The 27,846-nt window shown below is 41.2% G+C and overlaps 2 protein-coding genes across 2 annotated transcripts in view; both read left to right on the top strand.

Moving 5' to 3' along the window:
• Window positions 1-354: 354 nt before the first annotated feature.
• LOC105457503 (dynein beta chain, ciliary) lies at window positions 355-20,621 on the top strand. The gene is made up of 36 exons (XM_011702203.1): window positions 355-564; window positions 649-888; window positions 1,053-1,285; window positions 1,371-1,636; window positions 1,755-2,161; window positions 2,517-2,944; window positions 3,033-3,274; window positions 3,438-3,702; window positions 3,824-4,367; window positions 4,521-4,838; window positions 5,175-5,529; window positions 5,696-5,967; window positions 6,221-6,601; window positions 6,838-6,986; window positions 7,979-8,224; window positions 8,336-8,864; window positions 8,936-9,500; window positions 9,567-11,960; window positions 12,105-12,466; window positions 12,671-13,147; window positions 13,357-13,621; window positions 14,065-14,414; window positions 14,513-14,775; window positions 14,884-15,180; window positions 15,333-15,502; window positions 15,575-15,878; window positions 15,943-16,412; window positions 16,715-17,269; window positions 17,337-17,637; window positions 17,826-18,107; window positions 18,322-18,623; window positions 18,807-18,934; window positions 19,010-19,224; window positions 19,330-19,686; window positions 19,779-19,927; window positions 20,078-20,621. The coding sequence occupies exons 2-36, from the start codon at window positions 651-653 to the stop codon at window positions 20,370-20,372; spliced, it is 13,374 nt and encodes a 4,457-aa protein (XP_011700505.1). The 5' UTR covers window positions 355-564; window positions 649-650; the 3' UTR covers window positions 20,373-20,621.
• Window positions 20,622-22,646: 2,025 nt separating this feature from the next.
• The window catches only part of LOC105457522 (mucin-6-like), a 22,497-nt gene continuing 17,297 nt past the window's right edge, over window positions 22,647-27,846 (top strand). The window contains exon 1 of the mRNA XM_011702230.1: window positions 22,647-22,736. The gene's annotated coding sequence lies outside the window, so the exon portion shown is untranslated. The remainder of the gene's footprint in view (window positions 22,737-27,846) is intronic.

Here is a 27,846-nt window from a genome sequence, read left to right as displayed (position 1 = left end):
GTCGAAGGAGCCCGAAACGTAACGTCACGCCAGCGACCGGAAGACTCGGGCTGCGCGAGCCTGAGGAAACTTCGCAGGAGGAATGAGATCGTACCTGCCGCTGCTGCGCGGAAGGCGGACATCGCGTGCAATGTCAGTTGTTTTCAGCATATTACGTGCGTTCCGCGACAATAGCGGGCCAACGAGCGAGCAGGGCTTCAACTCGGCGGAGACACGATCGTCCAATGCCAGACTGTTTTTCGCTGGTTCCGTCCGTACCTGGTTTCCTGACCCGCTTGCACGACAGTCGTTTAACAAGCATGATACCCCGCGTCAGCGAAATTTCGCGTTTACGACTTCCCGCTTACGTCCCCGTGAATTCGTAAGAAGCTCGAGTCTCTTCAACGCGGAGTTCGGTCATTCTGCGAGTTTTGCTGTTGCGCGATCGACAAAATTGTCATTGAACCGTCTAAAAATTTGACCGACGTATTTTTCATTTCCTTTATTTTAATTATAATCGATAAATGTAATTGACAGATAGACACATGTACATCTATCAGTGAGATGTAATACATTTGCGTCTAAGTAAATATTATCGTTTCAAAGGAGATTTAAATTGAAATTTCTGATAGAAGGAAATATGTGAATATCTCTTAATTTTGTGAACAGAAATGACTACTCCGGAAGCACCGCTCGACTTTCGACTTGAGTACATCGGCGGTTTCGTGCAGAAGAGTCTAAAATTAAAGCCGGAGAAATGGGGAAGATTATTACTCACAGAGGAATATCGGAACGTGGTGTTGGATTTTTTGGACAAGCCATTACCGGTCGCTCTTTTTGTCGTTCTAACACCGAACGCGCAATTAGTGGCGTCGTCCAGTTTTCCCATACCGTGCCAGAGAACGAAGGGTGAGTTCTTCGTGATTGCAATTTATTGTATCAAAGACTGAATAATTAGAAATATTTTAACAATAATTGCGAAGAATTTTGTATTCCGCTTCAACATGAATTTAATTTTCATAAACGTATTACGAGCATTTATATTACAGAGAAAATTTATGCTATCGTTGCAGGAGTTTACGCAATCAAGGTGAAGCAACTGCCATTGCCAAAAGACAAGGAAGCATGTTCGGCTATGTTAATCGTGGGTGATCTGTCCCATCGGATTGTCGATCAATTGGCTACATTAGTGGATAACATCGTTGCGCCTCTTCTCACCAAGCCAGAAAATCACAAGGACTTGCCGGAAGTAGCGATTCACGATATATGCAAGCACGTGCACGCTCTCCGTGGCACGTTGTATCAGGTAATAAAGCAATCGATAATTAAGTCATTTTATAAATTCTGCCTTTTTTTCAAATAAAAAATATTACGCTTGAACGTGCGTACAGGTGAAAGGTCAGGTAAATGGACGAACGGTGCTACCGATGCCGGCGGGTCTCGAAAAGGTGGCGGAAGTCGAGAGATTGGTTACTGTAGAAGGACCGCAAGCGGCCGATTTGTATTTGAAAAGTGCTATAGAAGGTGTGGTGATAAAATGGGCCTACTTAGTGAACGACGTAGTCACTCACGAATCCAGCGTCGCGTTTGAAAACGGACAGAATCCGACGCCCGACGTCGAGCTAGAGTACTGGTCTACCAGATTGGCGAATTTGAGGTAACGAGTATTTTTCATATATAACACTTTTATAAGATATATTACAGTCGGATGCACAATTTCTTTCTTATGCAGCACATCACGTAATAATATCTATTATCGCGCCCATCCTTTGCAGATACATCTACGATCAACTGCAAGAGGACCGCGTGAAAAAGATGGCGACGATTCTCGAGAAAACTGACAGCGCGTACTTTCCGTGCTTCCGCACGTTGTTCGACAATGTTGTCTCCTCATTGGCCGAAGCGAAGGACATATCGTTGTACCTGACGCCTCTGGCGAAGTGCTTCAAGTCCGTGGAAGAGATCGACTTCGCCGAAGCTAAGCCGCTGATGGCAACTCTGATACACTCGCTCGGATTAGCGTGGGCAAAGTGCAAGAGTTATCAAAGCTCTAGTAAACTCATCATCATGCTTCGGCAGATATGCAACTTACTGATACAGGAGGCGCGCCGGTTTCTCGATCCGACATCAATATTTCAGAGCGATGTCGACGAAGCACTCCAACGCGTTAAAATATCGAGAGGTATAAAGCCATCTTAAGTTAAACTTCTTGCTTTGCTAGGAAATTAGCAGCAGTAATAGAATCATCATTTATTATTATTATTTTTATTATGGTTATTAATTAAATCTTTTTACTCAGTGTCGAACTCGAAAACTTGAATAATTATCAATTTGTCAATAAGTATTGAAACCTCAATATTGGAAGTGTCAGATTTTATTAGATTAGAATAATCATAGTATACCATTGACTAAATATTATAAATTTTTTGAAAGACTGCGCCTTGTATGATACAAAATGACAATTTCAACGTACGACATATCGCGCAGTGCGATTTATTTTTCCGGCTTCCGAGATCTCAGAAATGTTTTTCAATCAGGAGTACTCGAGGAATTCAAAAGACAGTTCGAATTGAGAAAGCATATGCCGGGCTTGAAACCGGAAGCTCCATCTTGGACATTCAATTCGACCGCCGTCTTCACTCGTCTCGATGCTTTCCTGAAACGGCTGGCAGATATCGAGTGGCTCTTCGATACCGTCCTTGAATTTTCCAAGTTGGAGAAGATTGAAATAGGCGGCATTCTCGGACGGTCCTTGAGCGCGAGAATCATAAGCGTGTTCAAAGAATTTCAGCAGCTTTTCGTTTCGTTCACCGTGAGGGCCAGCGACGTTCTCGAGCCGGACGATGAATCTTTCGTCGTTGATTGCACGAAGTTCGCTGAATCCATCACCGATCTTGACAGCAAACTGGCAGCGATTCTGTGCCAGGCTTTCGACGACTGCGGCAACCTTGAAAGTGTCTTCAAGGTTTTGTAATTTATTTGCTTTTCTTAGTACTAATGTATTTTGTCAATTATCAGAAAACGTGAAAATGTAAATCGTTTTTATTTATCAGTTGATAAACATCGCCGGATCAGTACTGGAACGTCCCGTCATACGAAAGCAATTCACTAATCGATACACTAGGATTCTCGAGCTTTTAAACATGGAACTTTCGGTAGTGGAAGTTTTGTTCAACCGCGGTAGCAGGGGTGCTCTAATTAATCTACCGCCTTTGGCTGCTGCCTTAACGTTCACCAGCATGTTGCGGCAGCGTATCGACTTGCCTATACAATCGTTCAAAGCCATGCCGCATCCGTGCGTATCACAATACATCAAAATTTTTCTTTAAACTCCCTCTTCCAGACAGAATTTAAAAAATGCTTCATATTTCCATTAAAAAATTGTATAAAGTTTGGAGAGAAAGATAAATAAATCTTCAATAATCTACTAACAATTATAGCTTCTTTTTCATTTGCAGAATCGTTCACAGCGATGAAGGTAATAATATAATGTCACGTTACGAAAGATTGATAAAAATATTCGCCGATAAGGAGGATGATCTTTTCAATGAGTGGGCGCGAACGGTACCGCAAACTGTTGATGCCGGCCTCAACCGTCATCTGGTTTGTAGAGAGGCTGAAACTTTACTATTGAATTTCGATCCCAGCCTTCTCGCGGTATTGAAAGAAGTGAGCTATTTGAAACAGATGTCACGTTCCGATATTCCTCAAGAAGCAATTAAGGTAACATAATCTTAAATGTGTACTTTCGTTGAAAATCGAGCAAAATCGTATCCTCGTGCTAAGAAAATTTTTATCGCTATCACGTGTATTTAATTATTTCCATTTTATACCGCGTCGTCAGGTGTCCGAGAGCGCGGAGACGTTCAGAAAATTTCGCACGATGCTAAGCAGCACGGTCGACTCGTACAATAACATACGTAAAACAACGAAGCGAGTTGAGTTTGACCTGATCGAGTTGGAGGTGGCGCGAATCGATTCCCTGATATCCCGCGGAGAAGATGAGCTATGCTGGAGATCAGACGGGCTTCTCGAATATATAACGGAGTTGGGCGATCTCGTGGAGGGGCTGTGGAAGCGCATGAAGTCCGCCCAATCGAACGTGCAGAAGATCAGAAACATTTTGGAACCCTGGACGAAAACGCCCCTCATAGAACGGAAGGACCGTCGTAAGGAGACATTGCTTGCCTTAGACGATCGTTCGGAAAAGGTATCGAAACGTTACGCGGAGATTACGAAGGCCGCTGAGCAGATACACTCGATATTGGAGGAAAATCAAACGCTCTTCCAAATTAACGAGATCGAGCAGGAAGCTTGGCAAGAATACGTGAAATATATCGATGACATCGTGATCGAGTCACTTCGAAAAGCAGTTGGATGCTCTTTAGGTTTATATCCATCTTAAAATTAAGGAAAAATCGTATTTAATGGCATAAAAATTTATGTTTCTTTTCGTAATCAATTTTCAATTTATGAAACAAAATAACTATAAATATAATGAAAGTTTAATAAAATCGAATATCTTTTTGCGTTACATTTAGGCTATTTAGCGGAGAGCATGGATCCAATCGGCCAGTGCGAGGCATTACTTGAAGCAAAATTAGAGCTCAGAGAACCAGACTTGTATTACGTGCCATCACTAGAACCCGAGGATCCAGACGGACTTGACCAGCTGATTCTCAGTCTGTTAAATGACATTAGCGGTATGGCCGCCTTGGTACCGCGATTAAAAAAAAATTCGGTAGGATACGCTGAAGAATTAGAATCTGACACAGACATGAAGGGAATGAAAGAGGAGATACTGACAAGCGTAGCTACTGCTGTAGAAGAGGCTACTGACTTTTGCAGTAATTTTGAAGGTATGATTATGACAATCTGGTTTACAACAGTTCCGATTCGTATTAAAGTCATTAACTCTCAAAATTTTTTTTCAAATAATTTGTAAAAAATCTTATATATTATAATATTGTCACAGACATACAAAAATTATAATTTTAAACTAAAAACATTTATTATATCTAAACATAACAAAATAACGCATAAATATAATAAAAGATAGTTAAATTAAAATTTAAAAATATACTAATAATTATGTGGATTCTAAAATATTTTCTAATTTTCTTATTTTAAACGTATATTGCACAAATTTTTTAAATTTCTATGCAACCAAATGTTTCATTATTTTGTTCGATTAGGCTACGCCTATTTATGGTTGGATGATAGGGATGTTGTGATGCAACAATTCCTCGAGTACAGCCGCCAATTGTCAGTGGAAGAAATGGACATGGTGACGGCTCAGGACCCTAAAGGTCCGACGAAGTCACCGCCGAAAATGGAGCAATTTCGCGAACAAATTGACCTTTACGAGGGCCTCTATCTCGAGATCGAGGAAATGGATCTGTCCAAAGTATTTTGCGGCTGGTTCAGGGTGGATCTAAGACCCTTCAGACAGTCGGTATTGAACACGGTGTGCAAATGGTCGAGCATGTTCAAAAAACATTTAGTCGATCGTGTAACAAGTAGCCTTTCCGATCTGGGAGCGTTCATAAGGTGAAATATAACATATGACATGTGATATCATATCAAATCATATATTAAAATTTCAAATAAAGTATTGCCTCTAATATATTTAAATCATTATTTTTTAATCCAGATAAAAAGTGAACGCGTAATGTTTTTCAGTCAACAGTTTTATCTTTAAATATTCGGCTTCCAGACTAGCGGACGAGGGATTGTTACAGCAAGTACAACCGGGTGATTATGCGGCTCTAGTTAGCGTAATGGGCTACCTACTACAGGTGAAAGAACGCCAGCCAACTACGGACGAAATGTTCCAGCCATTAGAGGAAACCATTGAGTTGCTCAAGTTCTACGATCAGGATATACCCGAAGAAGTAAACGTGCTGTTGCAAGAGTTACCGGAGCAATGGGCAAACACGAAAAAACTCGCTCTTATGGTGAAGCAGCAAGTTGCGCCATTGCAGGCAGGTTCGTAAGATGAGAATCGACATTATTAAGTTGACGATATTACGAGTCAATTAATTTAGTATTTTATTTAATTAAAAATATGTAGATAAGAAAATATTTATTTTTAAATTAGTAATCCCAATATTTATTCTCTGCAAATAAAACTATCTAAAATTTAATTTTTAACATTTACATTCTATAATATTATTGCAACAAATTATATTAATTAAATCATTAAATAATTAAATTCAATGATGATATGTGAAAATAATAGGTGAAGTATCAAGAATTCGCGGACGGATCTGCGCGTTCGACATTACAATAGGCCAGTATCGAGAGGCATTTCGACGGTACGCATTCTTTAAGTACGATTGCAAAAATCCGTACGAGCTATCAGACGAGGCCCACAAGGAGATCCTCATGCTGGAACGGCAAATGAAGGATATACAAGAATCCGCCTCGTTGTTTGAAGTGACGGTACCCGAATTTAAACAGCTGAGGCAGTGCAGGAGGGAGCTGAAGATGCTTAAGCAGCTCTGGGATTATGTAAATATAGTGCAGAGTAGTATCGAGGGTTGGAAGACGACGCCCTGGAGGAAAATCGACGTGGAGAATATGGACATCGAGTGCAAGAAGTTTGCGAAGGAGATACGTGGTAAGTAGCTAAGAAATTGTCCACAGTCCCCGAAGGATTTCCACGAATTGCGCGGTTTTATACGTCCCGGATATATCTTTATAAAATATTACTATTTCTCGCGCTCCCCCTCTTTCGTTCTCGCGCGACTCGAGTAACCGCGCGAGTTACGCAAAATACAGCTGTATTTTATTATCCGCAAAACGTTCACCCCGATTAAAACGACACAATCTTAATGTGTACATTTTGTCCAGCAGCACTGGACAAAGAAATGAGGCCATGGGACACTTATGTATCGTTGGAAGCGACGGTGAAGAATATGCTTACGTCGCTGCGTGCCGTAGGAGAATTGCAAAATCCGGCCATTCGGGAGAGGCACTGGCGACAACTGATGAATAGTACTAAGGTATAGCTGGAAATCATAGTGCGGATGTTCAATTTATTTCTCTACGGTATAAACTCTGTAAATTAGAAGATATACTTTGATATCCAGCTTAGATGAAAGAAGATTCAAATTCATACAAGCTCAACGCCTTATTCATTTATACATATTTTAATATTTTTAACGATGCTACGATCATTACATCTAAAATAATTCTGCGAAATTGTATATAATAATAATGCGCGCGCGCGCGCGCGCGCGCGTATGTGTGTGTGTATGTGTGTGTGTATGTGTGGTGTAATCACATCAAATCACTAGCTAGTTGCACCGCTGTATATATACGCTATCGGTGTTACAGAAATTGGGCAACATGACTCCAGAAATGACCGTAAGTCCGCTGTACATACGCATATCACGTAAACGTTACTTTTAAATTACGTACTCATTATATTTTCAATAACAAAAGATCGTAAAGTTTGATAAAATCAATCTCGGCACGACAGTTTCTCGCAAGTGTGCACTATTACACGTCATATCCGACACTCACGTGTACGTTACAAAATATTTTGTAAGCATGGCTATAGCGCAGCATGGAACACGCTGATTAACATAAAGTTAGGATTTTAGAATTTTATATAGGATTTTAGAGAATGTTATTATTCGCATTCATATTTACAGACTTATTCAATGCTAAATGTGTCTATTGATTTTAATGCGAACTTCGCATTTAATGAGAATAGTCACATTTATAGCATTAAACGCTAGAAATCAAATAATCCTATTTATAATTCGCCATCATTCTTTTATTATGTAAGTTTCGCATTATTCACTCATTGTATAAATCACTGTACAATTTTTTAATAAATTTGCTAATAAATACAGAACATCACATATTTTACATTATTTAGCAATTTCCTACATCACTCTGAATTATTGTATGAGCTAAAGCAAATCATTGACCTGCTTTTTATTAAAAATATTGTAGCTACGTCGTCAGACGACTTTTTTACACGTAGGTTCGTTTCGTAATGGACGAATCGACGACTCTAGCCGATCTGCTCGAGTTGAATCTCCACGAATGCGAGGAGGAAGTTAAGAATATCGTGGATAAAGCGGTTAAGGAAATGTCCATGGAGAAATATATGAAAGAATTGAATGTTACGTGGTCGAAAATGGAATTCGAGCGGGAAGTTCACGCTCGCACGGGAGCTACCTTAATAAGAGCTAGCGAAGAATTGATTGAGACCTTAGAGGAAAACCAGGTTACTTAATTAATATCTCAACTTCGAAAAGCTTACAATGAAAATAATAAGAAAAAAAACACCATTCTGATATTCGGGAGAGATAAAATTCTTTTCTTCCTAAAATTGCAGGTACAATTGCAAAATTTGATCACCTCGAAATTTATCGCGCACTTCCTGGAGGAGGTGTCGTCGTGGCAAAAAAAGTTAAGTATCGCCGATCAGGTGACGACGGTCTGGTTCGAGGTTCAACGTACTTGGATGCATCTCGAGAGCATCTTCATGTCGTCCGAGGATATTCGACGGCAGTTGCCGGTGGATGCCGAGCGGTTCGATCACATCGATAAGGAATTTAAAGAGATGACGGAGGAGATGGCGAAAACGCCGAACGTCGTTGAGGCGACGAATAAGGACGGTCTCGTGTCCGCTTTAGACGTTCTGCAAAAAGGGCTGGTATTATGCGAGAAGGCCTTGGCGGAGTATCTCGAAACGAAGCGTCTCGCTTTTCCGCGATTCTACTTCGTCTCTTCCAGCGATCTGCTGGACATACTCTCGAACGGGAACCAACCGGAAATAGTGGCGAAACACTTGACGAAGTTATTCGATTCTATGGCGCGATTGAACTTCGACACCACGAATACCTCACTAAAGCGCGTCCTAGGTAAATGATTAATCATAAATAACATTTCGCGCTAAATATTAGTCGTTCAATATCTTTTCAATATATTTCAGGCATGTTCGCCAAGGATGGCGAATACGTGGAATTCGCAAACTGCGAGATGATTTGCGAAGGAGCTGTGGAAGGATGGTTGAATCGGCTTCAGAAAGCCATGCGCGTGTCCATCCGGCATTACTTCAGCGAAGCGGTTGTGACGTACGAGGAAAAGCCACGAGAGCAGTGGCTGTTCGATTATCCGGCCCAGGTGTCCCTCTGCGGAACGCAAATTTGGTGGACCACCGAGGTCAACATGGCCTTCGCGCGTCTCGAAGAGGGCTACGACAACTCGATCAAGGATTATCTGAAGAAGCAGATCTCGCAGTTGAGCACTTTAATCACGCTGCTGATAGGAGAGCTGACTAAGCAGGAGAGACAGAAGGTCATGACTATCTGCACGATCGACGTCCACTCCAGGGACGTCGTGACGAAGCTGGTGCAATCGAAGGTGGAGACCGCGCAGGCCTTCCAGTGGCAGAGTCAGTTGCGGCACAGATGGGACGAGAAGGAAAAGGATTGCTTCGCAAATATTTGCGACGCGCAGTTCAAGTATTCTCACGAGTACCTGGGCAATACTCCAAGGTTAGAACACACATTGTTAATATATTGGTCGATTGCCAATACAATGTTACGCTCGTTTGCTTCCAGATTGGTCATAACGCCGCTAACGGACAGGTGTTACATAACTCTGACGCAATCTCTGCATCTCATTATGGGCGGTGGTCCAGCCGGACCTGCGGGAACCGGAAAAACCGAGACCACGAAGGATCTCGGCAGAGCTCTCGGCATAATGGTGTACGTGTTCAATTGCTCCGAGCAGATGGACTACAAGTCCTGCGGTAATATATACAAGGGTCTGGCGCAGACCGGCGCGTGGGGTTGTTTCGACGAATTCAACAGGATCACCGTCGAGGTGCTCTCGGTGGTCGCCGTGCAAGTAAAGTCGATTCAAGACGCCATCAGAGATAAGAAGGAAAAGTTCAACTTCATGGGCGAGACGATAGCTCTCGAGCCGACCGTTGGCATATTCATCACCATGAATCCGGGTTACGCCGGCCGTACGGAATTGCCGGAGAATCTGAAGGCGCTTTTTCGTCCCTGCGCCATGGTGGTGCCCGATTTCGAGCTGATATGCGAGATAATGTTGGTAGCGGAGGGATTTCAGGACGCAAGGATACTCGCGAGAAAGTTTATTACATTGTACACGTTGTGTAAGGAATTGCTATCCAAACAGGATCACTACGACTGGGGTTTGAGGGCGATAAAATCGGTCTTAGTGGTCGCCGGTAGCTTGAAAAGAGGCGATCCCGGCAGACCGGAAGAACAGGTATTAATGAGAGCCCTGCGAGACTTCAATATTCCCAAAGTGGTGTCGGACGATTTACCGGTCTTTATGGGGCTGATAGCCGATTTATTTCCAGCATTGGACGTTCCTAGAAAAAGAGACGTTGAGTTCGAGAAGATGGTAAAGGCGGCGGCCACCGATCTAAGTCTGCAACCGGAAGACGGTTTTATTCTCAAGGTTGTGCAGCTCGAGGAGCTGTTAGAAGTGAGGCACTCCGTCTTTATCGTAGGTATAGCTGGTTCCGGAAAGACTCAAGTTTGGAAGTCGCTGTTCAAGAGTTATCATAACATGAAGAGAAAGCCGATGTACAACGATCTCAATCCCAAGGCTGTGACCAACGACGAGCTCTTCGGTATCATCAATCCCGCGACGCGGGAATGGAAAGACGGCCTCTTCTCGGTGATAATGAGAGAACAGGCCAACCTGGGTGGCGACAATCCAAAGTGGATCGTCCTGGACGGCGACATCGATCCGATGTGGATCGAATCGCTGAATACCGTTATGGACGACAACAAAGTTCTGACGTTGGCCAGCAACGAACGGATCGCCCTTACGCCGGCCATGAGATTGCTCTTCGAGATCTCGAATCTGAGAACCGCCACACCCGCCACGGTCTCGCGTGCCGGTATCCTGTACATAAACCCGCAGGATTTAGGATGGAATCCGTACGTAACCAGCTGGGTCGAGAAACGATCTCTGCCGAATGAGAAGTCAAATCTGGTAATGCTCTTCGACAAATACATCCCTACTTGTCTCGAGACTTTACGAACGAGATTCAAGAAGATCACGCCTATAGCCGACATGGCGCACGTCGAGATGCTGTGTCATCTTCTCCATTGTCTTTTGAGACCAGAGCTGACGACCGGCGACTTTCACAAGGACCATTACGAGCTGTATTTCGTGTTCGCCGCCGTCTGGGCTTTCGGCTCCTCTATGTTTCAGGATCAAACTGTGGATTACCGAGTAGAGTTCACTAAATGGTGGACCAATGAATTCAAGCAGATAAAATTCCCGCCGCAAGGGACGGTTTTTGATTATTATATTGACAACGAGACGAAGAATTTCGTTCCGTGGACGGAACGTCTTCCGAAATTTGAGTTGGATCCGGAGATACCACTACAAGCCGTTTTAGTCTACACGTCGGAGTCCATCAGAATAAAATACTTTCTTGACTTGTTAATGCCGGAGAAACACCCGATAATGTTGGTCGGCACGGCTGGATGCGGCAAGACCGTCCTGGTCGCCGAGAAACTTCTTCAGCTTTCTGAAAATTACGCGGTCTCCAACGTGCCGTTCAATTTCTACACCTCGTCCGAGATGCTGCAGAAGATCCTGGAGAAATCACTGGAGAAGAAAGCGGGCAGAAATTATGGCCCGCCGGGAAACAAGACCTTGGTGTATTTTATCGACGATATGAACATGCCTGAAGTGGACGCGTACGGCACGGTTCAGCCTCACACGTTAATTAGACAACATTTAGATTACGGTCATTGGTACGATCGGACTAAATTGACTCTGAAGGACATTCATAATTGTCAATACATCAGTTGCATGAATCCGACCGCCGGATCGTTTACGATTAATCCGAGATTACAAAGGCATTTCGCCGTATTTGCCGTCAGCTTTCCGAACGTGGATTCTCTGACAACAATATATTCCTCTATTTTGTCACAGCATTTCGCAAACGTGGAACACAGGTAATATTGGAATGTATAATAAAATTCTCTACACATTAAACAGATACTTGAAATAATAATTAAATCGTTCATCGAATAACGTTGTAACTCTTGTAAAAATAATTCAATTATTGTAATAATATTAATTATGATAATATTAATCAGGTTTCCTGTAAGCGTCACTGAATTATGTCCCAACATCGTGCAAGCAAGCATTCAACTACATCACCGTTGCGCTCAAATGTTTCTACCGACAGCGGTGAAGTTCCATTATATCTTCAATCTCCGCGAACTTTCCAACTGCTTTCAAGGTCTATTGTTCAGCGGCAATGAGTGCTTACAATCCCCGGTGGATCTAATCAGACTCTGGATGCACGAGACTCAACGCGTGTACGGAGATAAGCTAACGGACGAAAAAGACATCGAAAGTTTCTTGAAACTACAACTCGATATCATGAAAAAAAATGTGGAGGAGGTGGACGAGAGCGCGATCCTGGAAAAGCCCAACATTTATTGCCATTTTGCAGGTCCATATTTTCTAATTCTGTTTCTAATTTTCTGTTGCAAATATTTTTATATTTTTTATATTATATTTTTGTTGCAAAATTACTAATATCAGATTTCAATTCTTCAAAATATAACAGTCAGCATTTACTTTTTTTTTCATTAAAGATGCAGTATTAAAGTATACAACTTTTCAAAAATTATTAAAAAGATTGCACAATATTTAGGAGGCGTTGGAGAGCCGAAATACATGCCCGTCAAAGATTGGTCGAATTTACATCGGCTGCTGTCGGAAGCAATGGTCAGCTATAACGATTTGGTGGCGGCCATGAATTTAGTGCTTTTCGAGGACGCTATGATGCACGTATGTCGCGTAAATAGGATCCTAGAATCGCCCAGAGGCAGTGCGCTCTTAGTGGGCGTGGGTGGCTCTGGTAAGCAGAGTCTTTCGCGATTGGCAGCCTTTATAAGTTCATTGGAGGTCTTCCAAGTTCAACTGAAGAAGGGCTACGGCGTGACTGATCTAAAACTAGAACTCGCCGCTTTGTATTCGAAAGCCGGCTTGAAAAATTTAGGTAACATGTTCCTGATGACAGACGCGCAAGTGCCGAACGAACAATTCCTAGTACTTATCAATGACATGCTCGCGTCCGGGGAAGTGCCCGATTTATTCGCCGAGGACGAGGTGGAGAACATAATAGCAGGTTTGAAAAGCAATTTTAATTTTAAAATACAAGTAGATAGAATAATGCTTATATATCTTAACAATATTGAAAAAAAGTTCTATCATTTAATTTAATATCTTTCAAATCTTATTAGTTTTATTGCTATTTATTACTATTTTTTATTAGTTTTACTTCTAAAATCGTTAGGCATTACACAAAGACAGGTATATATTTTATTTAAATTTCAGGAGTTCGTAACGAGGTGAAAGGCGCCGGTATGCTGGACACACGCGAAAATTGCTGGAAGTTTTTCATCGATCGCGTTCGCCGACAACTCAGAATCGTATTATGTTTCTCTCCCGTCGGTTCGACACTGCGGGTTAGATCCAGAAAATTTCCGGCAATCATAAATTGCACAATGATAAACTGGTTTCACGAGTGGCCTCAGGAGGCACTAATGTCTGTGTCGAAAAGATTTTTGCAGGAACTGGAGGAGCTGTCAGAAACTTACAGGTATAGAATAATATTCAAGTGTAAACGAAGATAGCTTATATATAAATAGTGAAGTTAGCACGACATTTTGTTAAAGAGAACTATCGCCAGCAGTGCCGAGAATTATCAGCACGACACATTTCGAGTGCCGTGCTGGCGGCAAAAGCAAAGATTGTTTAAAAAATGTTTATATAAGGCGGAACAACTTTTAAAAATGATTCACTTGCGTAATATTTGATGGCATATAATAGATTAGAGGGAGATGTGCCGTGCAGAAACGTAAAGTTATCACATCTTTTTGTTATTAAATTTTTTATCAGGAACGATAGAACTATATGGAAAGTGCTACTGGAACTGTTATTATTATTTTTTAAGTTAACAAAATGTGCTAACTTCACAGACACATAAATAAGTATTAAAAAAGGGAAAAAGGAAGCTCAAAATAAGAAAATTCTTTTTGATAGAGAATCAGCTGCTAAATTTATGGCCCATGCACACACCACCGTAAATGTAGCCAGCCGTCATTATCTGAGCAGCGAGCGTCGTTACAATTACACGACTCCGAAGTCTTTCCTGGAGCAAATAAGTTTATACATTAGATTGTTAAAAACAAAAAGTTCCGAGCTACGTGCTAGAGTGGCTAGATTGGAAAACGGCTTGGACAAGTTGAGATCAACGGCCGTACAAGTGGATAAGTTAAAAAAGAAGTTGGCCGTACAAGAGGTAGAATTACAGCAGAAAAACGATGCTGCAGACGCTCTAATTGCCATAGTTGGTGTCGAGACGGAGAAAGTCCAAAAAGAAAAGGCGATAGGTTTGTAACGTCATTAGCAGATAAATAATAATAAATTACGCAATATTCTATATATACACTTAAAAGTAATTTAATTAAGAAAACGTTATTTAATTTAGCGGATGAGGAGGAATCCAAAGTGGCCGTGATTGCCGAGGAAGTTTCAAAGAAACAAAAAGACTGCGAGGTGGACTTAATGAAAGCCGAGCCTGCTTTGCTGGCCGCTCAAGAAGCTTTAAATACTCTAAACAAAGCGAATCTAACGGAATTAAAATCATTCGGCTCGCCTCCCGGTGCTGTAACAAACGTCACTGCTGCAGTCATGGTCCTTTTGGCACCATCTGGCAAAGTACCTAAGGATCGCAGTTGGAAGTCCGCCAAGGTATTGTCAAATCGATTGGAACAATTCGAGAGAGAGCTCCTCCCTCGTCGTGATTCCATCCGAGCAACAAGCGTCAAAAGACATATATTTTTCATTTTCTCCATAAAGATCGTGATGGCGAAAGTGGATACCTTCTTAGATTCCCTGATTAATTATGACAAGGAAAATATACATCCCGAGGTGATTAAAGCGATACAGCCGTATCTCAAGGACTCCGAATTCGAGCCTGAGTTCGTAAGATCCAAGTCAGCCGCCGCGGCGGGTTTATGCGCCTGGGTAATTAATATTATCAAGTTTTACGAAGTCTTTTGCGACGTGGAACCGAAACGGAAGGCACTCGCGCATGCGAACGCGGAGCTGGCTGCGGCTCAAGACAAGCTTAGCGGTATCAAGAGGAAAGTAGTTGTAAGTGAACGTCAATATCAAAGATTATTTTCCGCGATTCAATGCCTCAAAGTTCTATAATATAAAATTGTATAAATATACACACATAGATATTATTTTAACGTATAATATTTGTTAAGATTAAAGTAATTCGGATTCGATTTTTTTTTCAGTCCTTGGAAGAACAGTTGGCGAAGTTAACGGCGGACTTTGAGAAAGCGACATCCGAGAAATTGAAATGCCAACAGGAAGCCGATGCCACCAATTCGACGATCGCGTTAGCGAACAGACTAGTCGGCGGTTTGGCATCTGAAAACGTTCGTTGGGCCGATTCGGTGGCAAAGTGAGCATTTTTTTTTATGATATATAATATCTTGGGTTGTACGAACAAAGTAAAAATTGCAAATATTTGTAGCTTCATGCAGCAGGCGTCGACGCTACCCGGCGATGTACTATTGGTGACGGCTTTCATATCCTACGTGGGTTGTTTTACAAAACAGTTCCGACAGGATTTGCTAAACAAGCAATGGCTGCCATTCATACGCAGCGTGGAACCGACAATCCCAATTACCGAAGGCCTGGATCCTCTCTCCCTGCTAACGGATGACACGCAAATCGCCAAATGGAATAACGAGGGATTGCCGAACGATCGAATGTCGACCGAGAACGCCACAATACTGACCAATTCCGATCGTTGGCCGCTAATGATAGATCCACAGGTGCGGCGTCAAGAAATTACACAAGACCGAATGCAATTCGATAAAAAGAAAAAATCTTTTACAGCTTCAAGGTATAAAGTGGATCAAGGAGAAATACGGAGACGAGCTGAAAGTGATCAGATTAGGTCAACGTGGTTACTTGGACGTGATTGAGTTATCATTAGCGAATGGATCTACAGTTCTGCTGGAGAATATCGGGGAGACTGTAGATCCCGTTCTGGATCCTCTGCTCGGCCGAAATTTAATCAAGAAGGGTCGAGCCATTAAGATCGGCGATAAAGAGGTGGAATACAATTCCATGTTCAGATTGTTGCTGCACACGAAGCTGGCTAATCCCCATTATAAGCCGGAAATGCAGGCGCAAACCACGCTGATTAATTTTACAGTGACGAGGGACGGCTTGGAAGATCAATTGCTCGCGGAAGTGGTTAAGGCGGAGAGACCAGATTTAGAGGAGTTGAAGGCGGAACTTACCAGGCAGCAGAATGATTTTAAGATTACTCTCAACAGTCTCGAAGATTCGCTTCTCTCCCGGTACAAGATCATTATTAAATTCAAGATTTATGAATTATTCATATGCGTAAAACTTTGCATATAAATTATGCAAAACAATCACTCGTCACTCGAGAAAGAGATTTGTTCCTTAAAAAGAAATAATTTTCTTTAAATAATAATCTTACAATTATATAATTATATAACATTTTTCTCTGTACTTTTTTTTTATCTTATTGACAGCTAGTGATACGAAAGAACTCGTAATAAATAAATAAATTTGTCAAGCGGTAAGTATAAGCAGTAATAACAATTATTAATTTATTTTAATATTATCATTTCAGGTTATCATCAGCTGGCAGTAATGTCCTCGAAGACACATCTCTCGTGGAGAATTTGGAGACTACTAAGCGTACTGCTGCGGAGATCGAGTCGAAAGTTACGGAGGCTCGCGGTACCAGCCGACAGATCGACGCGGCTCGAGAACTATATCGGCCGGCAGCAGCAAGAGCCTCCTTACTGTACTTCATACTGAACGACTTGAATACGATCAATCCTATCTATCAATTTTCGCTAAAGGCTTTCAGCGTAGTCTTTCAGAAGGCGATCTTGAAGGCCAATCCCGCGCCTGATGTTGCGGCAAGAGTACAGAATCTGATCGAGTGCATCACATATTCAGTCTTCATGTACACCAGCCGGGGACTCTTCGAGTGCGACAAGCTAATCTTCGCCTCGCAAATGGCTTTTCAAATCTTATTGGTAAGAAACGAAGTCACGGCCAGCGAGTTGGACTTCCTTCTGAGATTCCCTATAACGCCACACGTCACCTCGCCGGTCGATTTCCTCACCAACGCCAGTTGGGGTGGCATAAGAAGTCTCTCCACGAGGGAAGAGTTTCGGTACGCACGACGAGAAACTGTTGTCCCGTTGTCGCTTTAGCCACTCACTTGTCCCGCCTGTTCGAAGGAATTTGGACCGGGACATCGAGAGTTCTGCCAAACGCTGGAAAAAGTTCGTAGAGTGCGAATGCCCGGAGCGGGAGAAGTTTCCCCAAGAGTGGAAAAATAAGACGGCTATACAACGTCTGTGCATGCTGAGAGCTCTGAGACCGGACAGGATGACGTATGCCATCGCAACGTTTATCGAGGAGAAGCTCGGTGCGAGGTACATCGAGGCGAGAACGGTGGAGTTTGCGAAATCTTACGAAGAGACTAGCCCGAGCACTCCAATTTTCTTTATTCTGTCACCCGGAGTAAATCCACTGAAGGTATGATTACGAAATATTTTCCTTTATTGTTTTTTTTTTCATATAAATAGATATTAATAGCAAGATTTTCGATGATTAATTTCTAAAATTCGTTTATATTAGAAAAAAAATCAGTAAATTTATTTTATGAAATATATTTTATAAGAAACAGAGATGACAAGAGAGAAAATATTTTATTTTATATTCAGGATGTGGAGGATCTAGGTCGTCGTCTTGGTTTTATGTCAGATAATCAAAATTTCCATAATGTGTCCCTTGGTCAAGGACAAGAAACGGTGGCCGAACAGGCTATAGACGTAGCAGCCAAAAATGGTCACTGGGTGGTATTGCAAAATATACATTTAGTTAAAAAGTGGCTTCCATTATTAGAGAAGAAATTAGAGACGGCCGCGGAAGGTTCGCATTCCGATTACAGAATGTTTATGAGCGCAGAACCGGCTAGTACGCCAGCCGGTCATATAATACCTCAAGTAAGAAGATAGTTTTGCATTTCTATCTTATATTTTTTTATAAATAAAGACAATAATCAATTTAAAAATTTTTATTTGTATATTATAAAATTTGTAAATTGTAAATTTTAATTGATTGTCCAAAATGTAATGAAAGGAAATTTCACTCGACAAACTTAATATATGCTTGATATTATCGGTATTATTGATATTATTGCTTTGTAATTATTTTTAGGGTATTCTCGAATCATCAATTAAAATTACAAACGAACCACCCACCGGTATGCAAGCTAATTTGCATAAAGCTCTGGATAATTTTGCTCAAGAGACTTTAGAAATGTGCTCTAAAGAAGCCGAGTTCAAAGCGATTTTATTCTCTTTATGCTATTTCCACGCAGTCGTCGCGGAACGTCGTAAATTCGGACCCCAGGGTTGGAATAAAATATATCCCTTCAATGTGGGAGACCTGAACATCAGTGTCAGTGTGCTTTATAATTATTTGGAAGCAAGTCCGAAAGTGCCTTGGGAAGACTTAAGGTTAATATATTCTTAATTAACATTAACAATAAATAGAATAAATAAGCTAAATACACAGCATAATTTACTAAAAGTTATGTAAAATCAATAAAGCTAACGTACGTAAATATACAATTGAATTCAAAATAAAGCTATTCCTCAAAATGTGAACGAAAGAATTTAATAATTAATATTCTTGAAAAGGTATCTCTTTGGAGAAATTATGTATGGTGGCCACATAACAGACGACTGGGACAGAAGGCTTTGCGTATCCTATCTTGAAGAATTAATGCAGCCTGACCTGATTGATGGAGAATTGCAACTGGCACCAGGTAAATTAATAGGCGTACTCTTAAAAATATTAATATTCTTGATGAGAATTGTGAAATCGTCATTTTGCATTTCAGGTTTTCCCGCGCCTCCTAATACAGATCTAGCCGGTTATCATACATATATTGACGAAGCTATACCGCCGGAATCGCCGTATTTATATGGACTACATCCAAACGCGGAAATCGGCTTTCTAACGATGACAGCTGAGAATTTATTCCGAACGGTATTTGAGATGCAACCGCGTGACACTGGCAGCTCGGGAGGACAAACCGTTACCAGAGAGGAAAAGGTATTATTATATTCTTCTTTGCAGATATATATTAATTATAAATATTATATATTTATTACATGTATTATATATTGATAAATGTTACGTGTTTTATTTATCTTGTAGGTGAAACAAGTGTTGGATGAGATAATAGAGAAGTTACCCGAGGAGTTCAACATGACGGAGATCATGGGAAAAGTGGAGGAACGGACGCCGTACGTGATCGTCGCCTTTCAAGAATGCGAGAGGATGAATTTCCTGACAACGGAGATCAAACGATCGTTGCGGGAGTTAGATCTGGGCCTCAAGGGCGAGCTCACCATAACGTCAGACATGGAGGATCTGGAGAACGCGTTGTTCTTCGACCAAGTACCGCCGGTGTGGGCTAGCAGAGCTTATCCGTCTTTATTGGGTCTGACCGGTTGGTTCGTCGATCTGCTGCTGAGGATCAGAGAGCTGGAAACGTGGTCCACGGATTTCGTTGTGTGTACACGTAAAAAATATACGACGATGACGACGACGTTCTTATATGAGCAGAGCTAACGTAACGCGCAAAACAATTAATTCTCTTCCAGTTACCGGCGTCGGTGTGGCTCGCCGGGTTTTTCAATCCCCAATCGCTGCTCACCGCCATCATGCAATCGACAGCCAGGAGGCACGAGTTGCCGCTCGACAAAATGTGCCTCCAGTGCGACGTGACCAAGAAGAACAAGGAGGAATTCACGTGAGTAGGAACAATAATTGGACGGAAGTTGAAGTTTTCGCGGGTACGATCTAACGCGGTCGCGAGGGCAGAATAGTTATCGCCCGTTAACTCGATTCGTCTTGTATGTCGAGCCGAGGAGTGACTTCCTTCCCGATTCGTTCGCGTTAGGTCAGCGCCGAGGGACGGGGCCTACGTCCACGGAATATTTATGGAAGGCGCGCGATGGGACGTCCAAACAGGAATCATCGTCGATTCCAGATCGAAGGAATTATATCCACCGATGCCGGTGATTAATGTACGCGCGATCACGCAGGACAAACAGGATTTGAGGAACATGTACGAGTGCCCGGTGTACAAAACACGCACGCGTGGCCCGACATATGTATGGACGTTTAATTTAAAAACCAAGGACAAACCGGCCAAATGGACGTTGGCCGGTGTTGCTCTCTTGTTACAAACCTAGACAGAATAATCATCGTTATATTTAGCAATTAGTCGTTATTGATTGCTTAAATAATATTATAAATGAATGTATTGACATTGTGATTATGTACCTGCTCGAAATAAGCATTAATCATTTCTTTGTCAGATATTTTTGCAGGTGATCTTACGTTACGTAGATAAGATGGTATTTTACACTTTTCTCTGCTGTGTAAAAAAACCGACTGTAAAAATATATTAATTAGAATTAATTAATTAAGATTAATATATCTAATTGTTCGTATTTATTTAAGCAAATGCTTCTTATTATATTTTTACATTCTAATAAAGATACACTGTATATCAATATTTTACATATAGAAAAATCGTTATATTGTCTACTCTTGAATCTGAGATAAATTTGTTTTTTATATACTTGCGAAACAATGTTTCGTGCGACGCAGATCCGCAATTATCGTTCATAAAGAAGAGGACGATTCGACGGCAAATCCCAGACGGTCGATCGAAGGTGGGGTGGTTCGAGGTCAACTAATCGACCGAGAGTTAATAAAACGTAGAAGGAGAAACGACGCGAAAGGTCTCCGAGGAGTATCCGGCCCGTTTCACGAACCGGCGTTCAGTTTTCCGCGACAGGGAAAAAGGAGAGAAATTATCTGTCATTCGTCGAAACCGGGAGAGCCCTCCCTGAAGACGTCGGAGATCAATACTGGTACCTCGGAGTAAACAAAAGCCGATGCCTATCCGGCTACAAAGTGTCGGTCAATTTAATTTAGTGCCGAGTCCCGAGATAGGGATACGGAGGGAAAACGGGAGGAAGATATATCCGTGTGGAGAACACAAAGGTCTCCATATCGCCGCGATATCAAAATTGCATCGTGTTAGCAGAATAAATAAAATTTTCGACTTCAATGTGTGTTTCACCATCTTTGAAGAATATAGTTCTCGTAAAATACAAATTTTATTGCACGTGAAGAACTCTCAAAATCGCGAAGAACGCTTGACCTTTTCGATTTCTTTTTATAGATTTGTAGAGTGAAACATTTAATGATTATGCAATTAATGTTAATGCAGTAGATATATAAGCTGGAAAAATTTTCAAAAAGATCGAAATTGAAAGATATTTATTCGCCATTATCCGACAATTGCCGAATTTTTCGTTTGTACTGTTTCAATCAATTATGCTAGTGAATTAATTATGTGATAAAAAAATGATGACAAAAGATACGATTCAATTTCGCGCGCGCCTTAATAAACTTAACAAATTGGAGCAAACGGAGAAACTCGACCCTAACATTGATCTACGTGTGTATCGATTCAATAATAAAAAAAAAATTTTTTTTCTTTCTACGAAGGTCAGTAGCATTATTATTATTGCATTCTGGTCAATAGTTCGGGGCACACAGCAAACATACAGCGGCACGACTAATAGTACGATCTGCACAAAGTCAACTCATGAATCCCATCGGACAGAAGGGGGACAAAGAAAAAAATTATCGTCCCTTTGATGGTTCTCGCGGTGATTGGCTCTCGGACACCCTCCTCATGATACGTGGCGGATCGATCGGCATCCGTGCACCAGCTTCAATCACGGTTTTCATTAAGCCGCGCTGGACGGCGGAGGGTAAGAGCGGCTCGAATAGCCGATGTTTCGCGTGTCAGGAACGAAAGGCGGGACGAGAGGAAGAAGCTTCTGGTTTCAGGACTTGGGCTTCTGGCACGGACTTCGCAAGAAACTTCAACGCCTAATTGGGCATCAGCCACTCGTTAGGCGATATCTCGAAAATTGCGTCGGCTTTGTTGTTGAACAAAGGATAGAAGAACGAAGAGAGGAAGGGGAAGAAGTCGAAATTTTCTGAAATCTTGTTAATACGGAATCTATAGAATACATATATGTGATAAAGATAGAATACATACTTTCAGTATTACGGAAACTGGCATGTTAATTAGTTGCGCAATAAAAATTACGCAATTAATTTATAAGTCAATTAGTCAATTAGTCATTGTTAATTATCATAGAATATAACTGAATCAATAAATTTCAAGAGTACGTTTAATATTCGTCTTCCGCGTATTATTATTGCATTTTCTGAAGAGCGAAACGTATATAAGCTTGAGTTCTCTCTCGGCAAGAACTAAGTAATGAAGGTCCTTGAAATAAGAGTCTTCGAAAGGAATCGAAGTTCGCATTGGCGGAGAATTTGCGCCAACAGGTAGTCTCCTCCTTTTAAAAACTCCAATCTTCAGTCCGTTTGAAAGGACTGGCTTCATTCAAACGAAATTTCTCACTGTTAATGAGCGTGTTTGATGTGAGGATTCTACGTAATACCACATTGATCTTAGGTGTCTCATTAGCCGATATGATGATAACGAGGATATTAATTAACAGGTATTTGTTAACGTGATAAATTAGTTGTTAATACGGTTTCGTGTCGATTCGATTCGATTGTCACGATTACGACGAAATATATTGTCTTTGTCGTTGAAAGTCGTGTATATAGGTACTTGTATATAAAATGAAGCTGCACAAATCAGTAATAAAAGCGTTACTTCAGAACAATAAAAATTACAGAATTATTCTGTAATTTTTTAATCTAAATATATCTTCTTTTTTCTTCTTATAGATGCAATCATAATTTGTAAAAATAAAATTTGTAAAAGTAAATAACAGATTATTAAATTTATTTAATTTAAAACGTTTATGCCTAAATTTTTAAATTGTAGATCTACTTTAAATATAAAGTATCTAAGGCTAACAATAAGTAGATAAGGCTTTTTGCCTTATATCGATAATCCGTCCTCGATAATTCCTCAAGTTATCCCCCATTCTTAGTTACTCTTATCTTATTTTAAATTATAAGACAAGAAAAGGATAAAAAAGTAGAGAATTTCCTTTTATTAACGCAACGAGAGATACGTGTAGAGTAACTTGGTATATTGTATTATATGGACATAATTATTCGTTGGAAAGTTTGCCCACTTTGTTTATTCGATACAAGGAATTCGCGCCGTAGAATTGTTTAGGGAAAAGGTTCATGGTCATCGTTAGCACGAGGGCGAGCTAATGGCTCCTTTGTTTCGTCCTGAGAAAGCAGGCGACTTCCATTTTTCATCGACATCGGTGCGGCTGGGACCGCGTCGCTTCTTTAGCGAGTTAATCATTTTTAAAGGACCGACCGCAGGTGACGGTGCGTCATACTCGTCGTGATCGCGATATTAAAGGACGTCAGGCATTCCCGCCCAGAATTAAATTTCTCGGGCGGGGAAAGGCTCGAGTTTAGACAGTCACCCCGGGGGTAGCAGAGGGGTAATGAAACGCCACGAGAGCTGCCGCGCAATTTGTTTTGCATACGGACGACATTTTTCACTTCGCGGAGGAATGGCCTGACGTTTAGCTCTCAAGTGCCTCTCGGATGCCTGCGTTGCACTCCTTAATCCTAACAGAGATTCTTCAGCGAAGCCGAAATAAAATTCGGTGGTGTAACCGCAGCGAATACTCTTGCGGCACATTACAAATAAAATGGTGATCTCATTATTACGACATAAAGTATAAAAATATTTTCATATATCAGTTTTTACAGTGGTATCTACAATTTGTCACGTTCGCCAGAATGGACGTCACGAAGAGTAACTTGCGTGATAAAAATTCTTCAGATACTGAAGTGTTCGACGTGTTGAATGAACAGTACGTGTCAGATATAATTTCGTTTCAGTCTCCGTAAATCTCATTATTAATGGGACGTACGCGGAAAATATCTCGTTCGAGGACGTGCGATATCGCATGTTTCTCTCTTTTCGAAATATCGCCTTTTTTGAATTTTACGGCAATAGACCGTGAAAGAATGTAGAAAGAAAAGTGAATGCGTGATAGATTGATCCTAAAATTCGCACGATCCTATTCCTGTTCTTTGTTTTGCAAAAATTATTGATCGGAGATACAGATATAGCGACGGGATATGGAGATATTAATTAAGCATTTGCAAGGGCCGGGTTGAACGGTAGGCGGGTGTAGAGACGGTCGACGTAGCTAACTAGAGAGACCTTTGAGCACAGACTTCGGCTCGGGAGATCTGTAAACCAATTAGTGACGCCTCGTCGATACGGAGGGCTAAGTCGTCCTAACCGGATCGTTCGGTTAAACTGCTTACTTGATTACATGACGTTAGTTAGCGTCACCGTAGTCGCCTGCCCACCACAGGTGATACTCCTAATTCCGATCACGTAAGGATCCGCCAATTTTTGGTGCTTGGGAACACTTGGGCTGTCACTAATGTCGTACAGGCAATTTTATGGAGCGAAACGATTCTCTTGGCCGCGTCGATTCCTGCACGTCGTCGCGATATTTTCGCTCGGATCGTATAATTCACGAAGAAGTCAGACTAGAGTAATAAAAAATTGTGCTTTAATTTCGTAGAGTAATTATTTAGATATCAGAGTTTGTTCAACGAATTTATTCAGATTCAGATGAGAAAATTGGATAAAAATTTTATCGCGCCAATTATGTGGAATATTTGTATTGTAAAAATACTATCTCTGCAATAATGCCACGAAAAAAGAAAAAAGCCAGAGTAAAAGAGCAGATTGTTTATACATTCTTATCCTTGCCTTGTATATAAATATCCTTATATTAAGTCGCGCAGAATGCATTATAGAATGTGGCATAATAGTGAGAATATAGGGGGACTTATAAACTCCGGAAATTGTAAACTCCTGAGTATATATTGCAAACGTATCCCGGCGAGGGTCACTCGATATACGCCGCGCTCCGAGAGAGAGAGAGAGAGAGAGAGAGCCGTACGTGCGTTCATGCATCCCTCGGGAGATTACAACAAAAACGCGGGGGAAGACAGCACACAGTGGGGCCGCTACCTAAATTCGAACTACGTGTATATCCGCGCGAGATACTTTTTTTTTCACCCTACGCACGAATGCCCACGGGGCGTTATCATTGCCCTATTAAATTCAAAAATTACTTTTTCTCGAACGACACGTATGTATATTTGCGCGGCGCGCGACGAGCTGCGGTTAGCTCTCGGTACACGCTATCCACGTATTGTATAGTTATACACATATATATACATCGTGTGTGTAAATTACGACGTTAAATTTCTGTCTGTATAAAATTTTTAAAAATCAATAATAGATTTATTTACTCTCGTAACGAAAACGCGATAGAAAAATAATAATGGACTGCCGACTGCAGGAGTAGCTGCGCTGGCTGGATCTACAGAAGATACTTTTCCCCCTTCTGTTGAAATACACCCGGGACGCAGCGAGTTATTCGATAGGTTCGAGCCTTGCCAAACAGTGGTTGGTCCGATTGTATACTTTGACTTTCTCTCGTCGTTCCCTTTCCCTCCTGGATTCGGCAGTGCTTTGGTGCCCTAATTAAAGGCGGTAGCTTAATTATACCGATAATGTTACTCGATCTACCACAGCACCACGCGGCGCGTATTGCTCGCGGCTTAATTGCTTCGTGTTTTTCGAACAATGAAAAAAAAAAATCGCTTATTGGTACCTAATTTTTGTACGCCCGCGCTATTGTTCATATGTGTACGTCAAAGCATCAATTTTCAGTAGCGTGTTCTCCCCTCTTTTCATAGTCGACGTTTCAATTTTTTGCGTTCATATACAGTCATTATTTTCGTTTCATATTATCACGAACGTTCTTCACTTTCAGCTGTGTCCGTAGGAAGTGGAAATTCGAATTTTTTATGTATTTGCCAATGTTTTCTCCCCCCACCCCCCCTCTCAGCTCCATTAATGCTAACGTCGGAAATTTTAAATCCGCTACGTCCTAGGTATGCAAATACCTCTCAAGCTTTTAAGAGACAATTTGGCATGCATCCCGAGCTCGTTCCTACTATCTTTCTCCCTATACTTGACTAATGACGTAAATACGTCTCCTCTCGCGGAGATTTGAAAATATTTAAGAAGAATCCGTTTATTCGAGAATTTACATTGGAATGCCTTTCATATAGGATATTCTGGATTTGCTGAGTTATTTTTTTACTATTATTAGAAAAGAATGTTTACTTCGGCATGCGTCAACGATTTATCGTTTCTCGTGTTGCGTGTGCAAATTTATGTCGAATTTATGTCAGCACGCACGTTAAAGACAGCTTAAAGAGAGTTTATACACTGTAGAACAATTGACTCCAAAATTTGTCGAATTTGCAATTTAAAGCTATTACCTATACATTCGGGACGTACCGTATTTTGCATGCAGCAGCAAAATTATGCCGCGCGATACTGAAGTGAAGTGTATTGCGACAATAACAGAAGATGAATCACGTCGGCGTGGCGAGACGTTAAATATTCTCGACACGCCTTTCCGCAAGTGTAACCCGTCGCGCGATAATCAACACGATAATTGCGCGTTCGTCGCAAACACTCGCGGCTCGCGAGTCCCGGCCGTTTCGTTGCGCCGCTCCGCCAATCGCGCGGAGAAAATATCGCCCGTTAATATTTGCGCGTCGACCGGGATCTGAATCCACAGCCCGAGGGGCCTGTTGGAGGCAGAGCGTTTATCGTTAATGCGATTAAGTCGATGCATGATTCATTCCGCGTCGGGTTCTAATAACGCCGTGAGGAAAGGCACGTGTTATCGGCTCCGCGGGGCTGAACCGGCCCGGCCGATCGATCTTTCGAACGAGACGCTTGAATTTCTTTCTTTCATGGCCGCTCTCTGGAGAATCGCTAAGCGCGAGATACGCGTCTAGATCTAGATAACTAACACCCTCCTGGCGGGTCATTTTATCGTGCGGCATGTAACTTTGTTATGCGAGCGCATTGAACTTCATTTAATTTGCTGCGACGGCAACGTGTTTGCTAACGAGAAGTTTGTATCTTTCATCGAAATAAATTTTTTTTATATTATGATTTATGTTGGATAATCAACCCTCTCCAGGGACCGTTTCATCAGTGTAGCACGCATTCCATTGCGTAGAGATTTCATTAAAGTAATCCATTTTCGATCGTACGAACATCAATGTATCTTCTAAGGAGAAGTTCGAATTCTTTCTCCATGGAAATAAATCTTTTTTGCATTATGATTTATGTTAGATAATTAACTTCTTTAGCGGGCTATTTTATCATGCAACAAGTACTACGTAGAGAACTCATTAAACTAATCTGTTCTCGATCATACTGATGTCAATGTACTTTTTAACGAGATTTGGATCCTTTTTAATAAATATCAATTTTTTAATACACAATATATAATTTATGATAAATATTTTTTTCCTAAGCCAAGGTTTGATATTCTAATCTAATGTAATAAATTCTAAAATCTAATGTATGAAATTAAAATTGGGGTATGAATTACAGACTAGTTACATTGTGGAAGAATTATACAATAGTATAGAATGTATCATACTATAATCTTCTTTTCCCGAAACGTCTGCTACTATTATATTCGACTAATTTTTGTTATATGGAGCATTAAACATTAACTTAATATTGTATCGTATATATATATATATATATACAATACAATA

Source organism: Wasmannia auropunctata, unplaced genomic scaffold (genome assembly GCF_000956235.1).
Source record: "Wasmannia auropunctata unplaced genomic scaffold, wasmannia.A_1.0 LD335214.1, whole genome shotgun sequence".
Lineage (NCBI taxonomy): Eukaryota > Metazoa > Arthropoda > Insecta > Hymenoptera > Formicidae > Wasmannia > Wasmannia auropunctata.
Note: the sequence above shows the minus strand (reverse complement) of the source record. Positions and strands in the feature narration are given on the sequence as shown.